General features: G+C 36.8%; 1 protein-coding gene across 1 annotated transcript; it reads left to right on the forward strand.

Moving 5' to 3' along the window:
- Window positions 1-7,917: 7,917 nt before the first annotated feature.
- Window positions 7,918-12,856, forward strand: LOC141819230 (helicase sen1-like; the record flags this gene model as incomplete). The annotated part of the gene is made up of 9 exons (XM_074706572.1): window positions 7,918-8,057; window positions 8,137-8,685; window positions 8,749-9,900; window positions 10,016-10,343; window positions 10,522-10,777; window positions 10,842-11,082; window positions 11,170-11,288; window positions 12,400-12,507; window positions 12,734-12,856. Coding segments are annotated over exons 1-9 (2,978 nt in total), but the record flags the coding sequence as incomplete, so codon positions are not given.
- Window positions 12,857-12,912: the final 56 nt, after the last annotated feature.

Here is a 12,912-nt window from a genome sequence, read left to right on the forward strand (position 1 = left end):
CTGCCTCTGCGGTGGTCGGCTTCTGGGGCGTGACCAGTGCCTCCAAGTGCGCCCGAGTCCATTTCAAGCACTTGTTCACCGACGCGTCCATCCAAACGTCGTCTGCCAGAAAAACAAGAAGAGTTGGGTTAGTCATTACAGAAGTCCGAGTGAATAAATAACTTACCGAGTGCTGCCGAAAGCTCGGCGACAATAGGACTCAAGCCGGCTCGGAAGAGAAGCCCCTCTTCCCCGATCAGCTTGTTGACATCGAATTGAAGGCCCTTCAACACCTCAGAGGCCTCCAAATAGACCTTGTTCTTCTTATAAGGCTTTAGAACGGGCAAAGCCGAGAGCTCATCCTACCACTCAGTCGGGAACTCGAAGGGACTCGGGGGGGACAGGTAGAAGAATTGGGGATGCCAACCCTTGTTGGAACTCGGATACTCGGTCAAAAAAGGAAGGCCCGGTCTCGAGTTGAAGAAGAACACCCCCTCCTTCTTCATCTTCTTCGGGTAAAAGAAAAAATGAAAAACCGCGGGGTCTAGAGGAATTCGGTACATACGGAAGACCAAGACGACTCCACAGAGGAGTCGGAAGGAGTTCGGAGCAAGTTGGTTTAAGGGGAAGCTGGAAGTACTCGGCTATTTCCTGGAAGAAGGCCGGAATCGGGAATCGAAGCCCCCTCTCCAGCTGACCCTGGAAAAAGGTGACGAAACCGGGGGGAGGAGTGTGAAGGCGATGGTGACGCTCGGGGACCTCGATCCTATATTGACTCGGGATCTCGTACTTCAGACGAAGCTTTGAGCGGGATCTCTCGGTGAAGGTACTGACCAAAGACTCATACCACGGACTCGTAGAGGAACCTAGCGGACGGTGCGTCTGTCGATGGCACAGACCCCTCGGAACCACTACAAATCGACCTCGCTAAAGAAGAGAAAAAAGGGCTGAAACGAAGGAGAAAGCTTACTTGAACCGGACGGCGAAAGGAGACTGAGGGAAGCAACGGAAGCGGAAAAACGGAGAAGAAGAAGACGAAGACGGCGAGGTGCAGGCGTTGCACGCCCCCCCCCCTTCAACATACTTATACCGAACCCTACCGCTCCTCAACCGTCCGATCCGATGACGAAAAAAGGCGGGATCAATTTGCCACCATCCGATGGCGCATTTCCAAGGCAAGATCCTCCGTCATTAAGGTAACGATTCGCGCTGTCCCATCGGACACCCCGCCGCAGTAAACCATACCTCGGAAGTCATCCGCACCATGCCTACCACGTGCTCACCGGCCGAACTAGCCATGTCTCCCCGACACGTGGCAGCTTTGCACCGGTAGCCGACTGCAGGAATCTCAACCGGCACAATCCGACTCGGACTCGGCTCTCACCCGGTCTAGTCAGTCGAACACACGTCTCCTTCGACTAAACTAGTGGGAAGGCTAGTGTTATGGTCGTGAAGATAAGGGTATAGATCCGACTGAGAGGAAGCGGCCGAGTCGAGTCAATCATCCGGGTGCAGTCGACTTGGGCATCAGGACCCGGATCCGAGTCCCGGGGTAACCTCCCGAGAGGGCTCCATCCAAGCCCGATAGGCCGGGGGATCTGGAGAGGATACAAATAACCCTACCTAGCCGACTCCCGGATAATCCGATTGGGCAGCATACCCGATTCGTCCTAGGGAGTCGGAGGTGATCAACAGAGGATACGGATAACCCCGCCGAACCGACTCCCGGATAGCCCGACTGAGCGGTGTACCCGACTCGACCTGGGGAGCCAGGGCCGAATCACACTCTCTGTCACTGACCACTCCATTCCTTGTCCTATGACCGCTCTAACTGACAAGCACGCCACGAGGTATGGCGACGCGCCGCCTGACGTACGCCCCTGACAACAGTGTCCCCGGCATTAAAGGCGTCATTCCTCACCCGTACGGAAAGTACCTTCACAGTAAGGTTCCCCTTGCTTTGCCCGTGGTACGGGCCTCCTCTTCCTTATATAAGGCGAGCCCCTGTGAAGGGGCCAGGTATGCTCACTGTTCCTCACTATTTCCCATTCTCGAAAAATCTCGATGAAACCAAGATCATGCCCTTTCTGATCGTAACTAACTGTAACTTCTCGATTTATCTCCTCATGGATGGTCGTGAGACCTATCGTGGGAGGCCACTGGGTGGCAGATTCCACTTTTTATTAAAGAAAATGAGAATATATATCGATATAGTAAAATTAATTATAATTCGATCAGTCAAGTTAATTAAACTTTAGTCATTTATTATAATTTTGAGTTCCTATCTTTATGCCCCTGGACATAATTAAGTTGGTTACAATCGAGAATATACTTATTAAAATGGGGTAAAGATCAAACCTTGATGAAGTCGAGGTAATGCCCTCTTCTGTCGTAGCCAATTGCAACTTCTCGATTTATCTCTTCACATATGATTGTGGGACCGCCGGGATGATACACCTTTTTTGTTGAAGAGTTTCTACCTTTATTGAATAATATTTTCTGAATCATTTTTATATTTTACTTGTAGATATGAATTTGAGTGAAACTCGGTGGGTGACCTACCGAGAGGTTCGAAGCTTTTCTTGTAAATAAATATGGATAAATTTGATCATTTGATTTGGTATACAATTACATGTGCATGAATAATTAAATAAATTCGATTATGTATGTTTATATAATTATTTTTAAAAATGAGATTTAAATCATATTTAAAGATAGCAAAATAAATTTTAAAATATTTAAACCATTGAAAAATAAATAAATTAATGTTATTTCATGTTCATATGTATTTCATATAGAGATTAAAATGGAAAAGATTATTTTAAAAATTAAAATGAATATGCTGAGGTACTATATCTGTCTTTAAATTGTTTGACCTTTCATGTTACTTGATATTCTATATATGTTGATACTTGTAGTTTCGTGTTTTATAACTTGTAAAATCTATGATGAAAAATTAACATACTTCGTATGAAAAAGTTGACTTAGATTGATCGTTCGGACTAACCAATAAAACATGAACTTGAATTGAATAATTCTACTAAATGGAGAAAATGAAAAGTGAAAATATTTTGAGCCTAACTTTATATCAGAGCAATACGCCCACATGTTATTGTGATAGCATGATGGCTCACGAAATATTATTAGTAAGGGGCTTTTCACATTCGTTAGATGATATTATTACACTCCACATGTTATTGTGATAATTCACTGGTGGCCCAGTTGATTTTATCAGTGAAAGACTATTGATATACATGTTGACATTCACATGATTTATGATATTTATCCATATTAAAATTATACCCTTGATGAAATAATAAGAATTGAAATTTTATCTTAATTGATGATAATAGATGAGGATGATAATTCTGAATTGAGAGACTTATACACTAATGAGAATTGTTAGTATCACAAATTAACAATAATGGCTAGTTTTTTTTATCAAACTAATATGTCTAACTCATCATTGTTTTCTAAATTAATTTTGATAAATCTAAATTTAAGATTCGAGATTCACTTGATTGAATCAGACATGCACTAGTTTAATATTCGATGCTTTTTTGCTATCTTCTAACTTTTGTAGCAACCTTAAGCAAAGCAAAGCATCTGTCTTTTTCGCAACCATGGAAGCGAAGCAAAGCAAAGCTTGAGCGTTTGAGTGATAGTGTGAAAGCTTAATTTAGCTTAGCTTAGTTTATTTTTCATGAGCATGGTTTACGTTTGGTCTGAGTTTGGTTCGTTCAGATGTTATCGAATTTTCAATTTAAACTTATTTTATTGTTTGAAATTTTTGCTTATTTGATTAGTTAATGAGCTTGATAATTCAAATTTATTTATTCATTTTATAAATTTTTTTATTTATTTAACATGTTAATAAAAATTTTATTAATGAATAAGATTTATGAATATTATTTACGAATATTAATGAGCTGAACACATTATATGTTCAAGCTTGTTGAGTTATTCAAACTTATTTATTTAATTGATTTTATGTGTATTGAACGAATATAAATAAACTCTTACTAAATCGAACATTAAACTTGTTCATAAACGTCCGATTCATTTACAACCCTACCTACTATATATATCATTTGCACCGACTTCATACTCCTCTTCTTATCCAATACTATTACTTGCAATAAAAAAACAAGACTTATACACTAATTAATGAGCTAGAATTGTTAGTATCACACACAAACAATAATGGCTAGTCTTTTTTAATATATATCAAACCAATATGTCTAGCTAATTCATTATAGTTTTCTAAATTAATTTTGATAAATCTAAATTTAATATTCGAGCTAGCTAGGCTCCACTTAATTGAATTAGACAAGCACTAGCACTACTAAAGGTCGCATGAACTTTAGCAAATTAAAGCAAAGCATATGATGACTTTTTCACATTCTTGGGAGCGAAGCAAAAAGCTTAATTGATTATGTTCATTATTCCTATTCTGTTCACATGCAACAAGATGGTCCATGAGCATAATTCGATGCAGATGATCGCAGAGTCGCGCGATTGTGTGGGGTCGTTGGTGTAAAATATCAAAAATTATAGAGGGTTATTTGCAAATAAATTTACCCTAATTATAGGAGTTTACTGAGAGCTTGGAGATCGGCCTGCATGTTATCATCTCACAACAGAAGGATTTTATATGTTTGATTTGTATGGATGTTATTGTGTTGACATTTGGACTGTATTTGTGGTTTTTGAACTTATACTCGTGGTTGCATGATTTTGTTCGGATTTACTATGTTTCTGCTACGAAGATTTCCTATCTTTTGTGGACTTGTTGTGATTTACCTATTTTGATTTTGTGAGCATGTATTTGTTTAGTAGTTGTGACTGTGTGACCTTATTCTTTCTGCTTTAGTAATTATTGATGTACTTGTGGGATATGGATGTGGACGTACGTAGTCCTGCTTATGGCCTTGTAGGTCTTTGTACTTATGTATTCAGGGAAATATCATTGTTACAGGCAATGGCAGAGCCAGAAAATTTATAGCCTCCGGGCTAATTTCGGTCTGATCGAAAGTCCCCGGGCTATCCTCCTATTGTATCTCTATTTTTCATTTTTTTTCTACAGTAAATTTTCTTTTTAAGCCTGTCGGACCCAGGCTAAAGCCCGGGTAGGACAAAGCTTAACTCCGCTTTTGGTTACAGGGGAGATGTTGTCGAAAATTTTCGAATAGCCATCTCCTGGGACATGACAGTTGGAAGATGACGGATTCCATCTTTTATTGAAATGAACATAACCATCGATAGTAATGAAATATATATATTTTTATTTTTTATTATGGATTTTTAATTCTAAATTTTTATTAATTATACATGGTAATTGAATATGTTCCTTCCTCTCTCTCCTCCTATAAGTAACACTACCACTGCCACTCACTCTCCATTGTAGTGCCAGCCACACTCTGTGAGAGAGAGAGAGAGAGAGAGAGAGTCGCGCGTGGCGATATGGCGATATGGGCAGTGGGAGCTGCTGTGGTTGCTGTGGTTGCGCTGGGGGTCGTCTGTTGGCTTCTCTGCCGCAGCCCCGGGGAGGGGAAGGGCCCAATGATGAGAGCTCCTGGGCGGAGGGGCGAGTACATTCGCAGAGACGTCTTTGAGGGCGATCCCAAAGCTTACTTTTCTCAGCTCAGGAAATAATAATAATATTAGTTTAGTTAATCAATCGATGTCTATAGATGTACGTCGTCGTATATATGTTAATTGTGCATTTGTGCTCAGCTTGCAATGGATGAAATAATATAATTATATATCTTCAATCTGAAACTGATCATCACTTTTATTTTTCAGTAGAAAATTAATGCAAATCTACCAGAAATTAATTATGAATCCGTTTAAGTATTAGATTTTATAAAATAATAATAATAATAATAAACTCGTCTAAATCCATGGAATCCATATTCCTTCTAATTAAGAGCAGCAGCTCTCTCCTCTTCTTCGGCCAAAATATCATATATGATCAAGCCACCGTTCAACAAACTGCTGATGTGCACACTTTAGATAGTCGTTCGGAGAGATGAAGATATTTGAAAAGTATTCAAAAAGAGAATTAGAATGATACTGAAGATGAATTCCGACTCGATAAATACTCTACGCTCAAATTAAGATTTTGCGTGAGGAAAAAATTTAATGACTATGTACATCTCTACATGCCCACATACATAGATATGAATCACCTTTTATAAGGTTGTTAACATATATCTATTTAAGAAATATTTTGAAATATCCATTTAAGAGCAGCACCTCATTGCTCTCTTCTCCAACAACAACAAAAACTATAGCTACGCAGCGGCCTTATGATCATCTGTGAAAAGGTGAGAAACTGCAATTAACAAAGACGGAGGAGGATATTATTGCTCGATTTCGTCGAGATTCAAACCCTTAACTTGCCCTCTTTTGTAAATTTACTCCATCATAACCAACTCAGCTATGCTCCGGGGACAACTACGCCCTCTTCCAACTATAGCAAGTATTATCACAGCTGTTCATTGCAGTTGTGGTTTCATCAAACAAAGGGAAATCAATTCAAGATATATATATATGCTATTGTAATTGATTTCTATTTAGGTCGATCGGTTATAAATATTAATTCTAGTATAGGAAATAGTGAAATTAATTATGATTCGATCAGTGGAGTTAATTAAACTTTAGTCATTTATTCTAATTTTGTGTTCTACCTTTATTGAATATTAATTATTTCTGAATCATTTTTATATTTTACTTGTAGATATGAATTTGAGTGGAACTTGATGACCTAACCAGGTTCGAAGCTTTTCTTGTAAATAAATATGGGTCAATTTTATCATTTAATTTGACTAGGTATACACTTACATGCATGTGCATGAATAATTAGATTAATTGATTATGTATGTTTATATAATTATTTTTTAAAATGAGATTAAAATCATACTTTAAAATGGTGAAATAAATTTTAAAATATTTAAACCATTAAAGAAAAAATAAATTGATGTTATTTCATGTTCATATGTATTTTATATAGAGATTAAAATGAGAAAGATTATTTTAAAAATTAAAATAAATATTTTATTGATATTTATCTTTATATTGTTCTATATATTGATACTTGTAGTTTTATGTTTTATAACTTTTACCTAGAAATAGTTCATATGAAAAAGTTGACTTGGATTGATTGTTTGGACTAACCAATAAAACATGAACTTGAATTGAATAATTGTGATAAATGGAGAAAATCAAATCTTAAAAGTGAAAATATTTTGAGTCTAATTTTATATCAGAATACACTAGATCACCCAAATATTATTATGGTAGCGTTGTCGTTCACAGTCTAGAGTATTTGACGCCCACATTATTATGATAGCATGGTAGTCCGCGATTAGTGTTTATTATGTATTTTATCAATAAGGGACTTTTAGTCCATTCATTAGATGATATTATTACACTTTAAAAATACTTATTTTACTGATTCACTTTTTAATTGATTCACTTTTTAAGTGATATTAGACTATTGATATAACATTAAAATTATATCCTTAGGAAATAATAAGAATTAAAAATTTGTCTTAATTAATGATAATAAATGACCATGATAATTCATTAAGAGACTTATACACTAATGAGAATTGTTAGTATCACAAATTAACAATAATGGCTAGTTTTTTTTTTTATCAAACTAATATGTCTAACTCATCATAGTTTTCTAAATTAATTTTGATAAATCTAAATTTAATATTCGAGATTCACATGATTGAATCAGACATGCACTAGTTTAATATTCGATGCTTTTTTGCTGTCTTCTTGACTTTCGTAGCAACCTTAAGCAAAGCAAAGCATCAGTCTTCACAACCATGGAAGCGAATCGAAGCTTTGTGTGAAAGATTAATTGAGTTCGAAGCCCGAAGCAGCTCTAATTCTCCTACTCTGTCACCTCTGCTTGCACCGCAACTCGATCGTCGACGTCCAGAGCTGAAGAGCTGCAAGGCATGCAAGCGATGCCTGACTCAGAAGGCCATGGCAGGCTACTGGATCGAATCTTCTCATGGTCCATGAAGGACGTGCTCAACCCAGATTTCTTCAAGCACAAGGTAAAAATAGACACTCTTTCTCTACTTGCACTCGTAATTGACAATCAAGTTTTTCAAGCCCCTTCGGCTTCGTGTTTAGGTGGAAAGGATTCCCATGACCTTCGATACTGTCGCGAACTATTTGAGCTCCTTTACCTATCCACTCTTGGAAGAAGTACGCGAAGAAATGTGCTCGAACCTCCAAAACCTATCTCGTGCTCCTTTTGTCAAAATAAAGGGTCTCGAGTGCAGAAATCACGCAGAACATATATACTTCATGGTTGCCGAACAGCCGGCTGATGAAACAAGTGCTGATGTCTATAAGCCGTGCAATGGTGACATTCTTATCTTATCGAAGAGTAGGCCAATAGATGGGTATATTCCGATGACGGACCGGGGATCGTATTGCCTTCTCGAGGTAGTTAAGGATGAATTTCAATTGCAGCTGCCTCAATGTTCTATAGTTAGAGCATCAGAGGACATCGAGGCTTCAATAGATAGCACTAATTGCAAAGAAACAAAAAGCCTTTTTGTGGTTTGTGTGCTGACCACGACAACATACTCTCGAATCTGGAATGCGTTAAATTTTAAGCTCGCAGAGACTAGGAATATCGCTCTTATTCACAAGGTGTTAGATTTTGACCCACAGGTATGCAAAGCAGTAGTTTTATCTTGAAATCTTCATATTTGTCCTGAATTGTTTTTATTGCAGGATGACATGGGTAGTGTTTCATTTGCCTCCAAGCCTGATATTGGATTGAGTTTAAGCAAATTGTCACTGAATGAGTCTCAGACCAATGCCATACTGAGTTGCTTACCGTCTAACAAATGTCGCAAAGATCATCAATCCATAAGCCTTATTTGGGGGCCTCCTGGTACTGGAAAGACCAAAACAATCAGTGGTTTAGTGTGGTTATTAGATCAACTGAGATGTAGAACACTTATTTGTGCAACTACCAATAATGCTGTAACACAAGTCGCATCACGCTTCTTGAAGCTACTGAAAGAATCCTCTGGTACCGGATCATGCCGCTTGGGAGATGTGGTTTTGTTTGGCAATGAAGAAAGGTTGAGATTTGGTGTTGATCTGCAAGAAGTGTTTCTCAAATACAGAGCAGATAGGCTACAAGGGTGCTTTGGATTACAAACTGGCTGGAAATATTGCCTTGGATCATTACTAAATTTCTTTGAACATGCTACATTTTTGTACGAAAGGTTTTTGGATGAAAAGAAAATTGAGGATGAGAAGGCCAAGAATTTAGATGATATAAAGGATGAGGTGACATTTCTATCATTTGTTAGGCAACATTTTGCATCTCTTTTAAGGAAATGCAGAGAGTGTTTCAATAACTTGTGTGTTCATATGCCAGTAGCTGCTTTGTCGAATTTTTGCTGTGAACACATAAAGGATCTTCTTCATTCGCTTGAATGCTTTAACACTTTTCTCTCAAAGGAAGATGCAGGCAATAATCTTGAGAAAGTATTTGGATCCAGTCTGTCTTTATCTGAAAATAACAATTTATTTCATAGCAACACCAATACCTTTATCAAGCTACTTGAGACGAAAACAGTTTGCGTTAACAATATAAAATTACTCGAGCGGTCGTTACATCTACCTTCACTATCTAACCACTTCAGCATCATGAATTTCTGCTTGGAAACAGCCAACCTCGTTTTCTGTACAGCATCAACATCGGCCAAGATACACAAATTGGATTTAAAGAAACCATTTAAGATTGTTATTATTGATGAAGCTGCACAAATAAAAGAATGTGAATCATTGGTACCCATGCAGATCTCTTCTATAAGCCATGTTGTTCTTGTTGGTGATGAATGTCAATTGCCTGCTCTTGTCAAAAGCAAGGTGCAATTTAGTTTGTCTTCTGCAATCTTAATAATACTCACTCTCTATCAAAAACTATCTGTAATTTAGTGTATTTCTGTACTAACTTATGGCTATACATTAACTTGTATATCAGGTCTCAGAAAATGCGATGTTTGGTAGGAGTCTATTTGAAAGGTTGAGTAAATTAGGATTCAAGAAACAACTTCTGAATGTGCAGTATCGCATGCATCCATCTATCAGCTTGTTTCCTCTTAAAAGATTCTACAACTCCAAAGTAATCAATGGACCAAATGTCATTAAAAAGGACTACACAAGAAGATTTCTTCCTGGAAAAATGTTTGGGTCCTACTCTTTCATAAATATTGTAGATGGAACCGAGAGTTCTGACACCCTTAGTCCCAGTAAGAAAAATGACATGGAAGTTGTCGTTATCTTGCAAATTCTTAGAAGCCTTCGTACAGGTATGAGCAGTGGTTTCATATTACTGACTATCAATCAGCTAGCTTTATACTTCCTAGTGTTTACAGTAGCTTTGTATAAGGGACCTTAATTTCTTAGTTAAACACTTGGCTCCTCTTGCAACATTATCACCTACTGCCTTAGTGACAATGCTTTTTTGCTACCTTTGAACTTTGGTAGCAACCATGAAAAGCATGAACAGAATTAGCATCGGCATTATCTGTCCTTACTCTGCACAAGTTGTTGCTGTTGAGAAGCAAGTAAGGAAAATGCTTCCGTCGAGCTCAAACATGCCTGTTAAAGTTAGCACGGTCGATGGGTTTCAAGGTAGTGAGGAAGATGTCATCATACTTAGCACAGTGAGATCGAATGCTGATTGTTCAATTGGGTTTGTTTCTAATCCTAACCGCACAAATGTTGCACTGACCAGAGCAAGGTATGATCCTATCCTATGTTTCATTTTTTTCCCCAATGAGTTTTGTAAGACTTTTGAATTTCAGATACTGCCTCTGGATACTGGGTAATGAACCTACATTAAGTAGTAGTCGATCAATATGGGCAAAAATAGTACATGATGCAAAGGTTCGTGGCTGCATTTTTAATGCTACTGAGGACAAGAGGATTGCTAAAGCAATCGATAGGGCACGTTGTTCCCCAGGTGATGGAGATTCCCTTAACTTCGACTGCCTAAACATTAGTGAAAGTCCGAGAGAAGGTACATTATTTTCTAGTCCTAACTTTGTCATATGAAATTATGACAATCAATTTTGTGATAATGTAAATGTTGCATTTTGTTATGATATTTATATTTATTTCACTTTGTTTCAGGGTAAACATATGGTTCCAAATTCAAGTCATTATGGAAATGCATCAAAATATTCTGCAGCTTCTAAAGGCAAAATGCCTCTCTCAAGGCACTTGAATTCTAATAGTTCATGCGAAAAAGAGTATGTTTCTATGTCATATATCATATTTATTTCAGTAACTTTGTTACCTATTCAATTCCTTAAACTAATTCTCGTATCCTCAGTGTATTAGCAACTTATGATATAGAAGAGATTGGCTTAGATGCTATCATAATATCATGTGAAACTATAATAATATTACAAACAACCACTTCTCTCAAGAAGTAATGAGAAAAATAAGAGGGAAACAAACATCACACAATTAGCTAGCATATGAAAAATAAGAAGAAAACAACTTCTTGTGCATTTCTTTTACCATTTATACAAATTTTATCTTTTTATTTACTAAGACCTGTTTTCTAAAGTGCCAATGGTGTTTATTGTTCTTCCTAACGTCAATACTTCCATTCCCATAAAAATATATTTGTATGATTTCAAGTGTCGATTAGTTTCAATTGATAGGGTTGAAATGTATTCTTTTGGCCATCAATCAATATCGATACTCTGTTGGCACCGGTAAATGCTAATGTAATAGCACTTTGTTTGTCTTGATCAGAAAAATATCTATCATAATTTTGTGACTCATCCTTCAACATTGTCTACTGATTATGATGCAAGGAGATGAAACTCTATGAAAAGAGAGGGAAGGAAAAGGTGTGTAACACAAATCATAGATTTAGTAGTGATCCAAAGGAGGTATGCTTGAGTCATAGAAATTGAGACTTCACATACATATCTTAATATTGTACTAGTTTCAACTCCAATTGGATCGGTCAAAGGCAACCAATTAACAATTATTAAACAAGATATATTAATGGGTGTATAGAAAAATCAATAATATTAGATGTCTTCAATTTGGATATTGGAAAATTTCATGGATGCTCCCTTCAAGATTCTACAAGAGTCGATGCTTCCATTTTATATAGGGCACTAAATTTGTAGTAGTAGTATGGTGTCATCATAAGTTTTTTTAGGATTAGAACTCTTTTGAATTGACCATCAGACACTTTGAAATGTGTCTAGTGTTGGTATTAAAATCATATTATTTTGGCCATACATCTAAACTCAAGTGAAGAATGGTAGTTTTTGCATTGCTAAATTTTCTCTCTTTTTTATAAGTTACTCTGGTCCTTTGTGAATTTTCTTCTTATAGGGAGTACAAGGAATCTGCTAAAGCTATGTATCAACCCAGAATGCATCTTCTGACTGGAGAATGCAAAGATGATATTCTAAGAATTCATTCTTCTGGAGTAAAATTGATGTGAGTTGTTTTTTGTAGTTATTTTTTCCCATCTCCGTCTTAATAGGATTGAAAATCTTGTACTTAGCATATCAATTAAGTGAGTTTCCTAAGCCTTGTTGTTTTACTTACATTGTTCTCTTTCAATTGACATTTTTGTTGACATAGATAAAGGAATTGTCACTAAAATTGTTCTAATATTTATTGTACTATATTTTTCTAATCCTTTGTGAAAATTTTCCTATAGGGAAGACAAGGAGTCAGTCCATAATAGATCTGCTAAAACTATGAATCAGCCTAAAATGCATCTTGTGACTGAAGAATGCAAAGATGATATTTTAAGAATTCATTCTTCTAGAGTAAAATTAATGTGAGTTATTTTTGTCAGTTAGTCTTACCCATCTCCATCTTAGTAGGATTGAAAAT

Source organism: Curcuma longa, unplaced genomic scaffold, assembly GCF_044706935.1.
Source record: "Curcuma longa cultivar G26 ecotype Majalengka, Jawa Barat unplaced genomic scaffold, ITB_CL_G26_1.1 contig_28393, whole genome shotgun sequence".
In the NCBI taxonomy this organism is placed as follows: Eukaryota; Viridiplantae; Streptophyta; class Magnoliopsida; order Zingiberales; family Zingiberaceae; genus Curcuma; species Curcuma longa.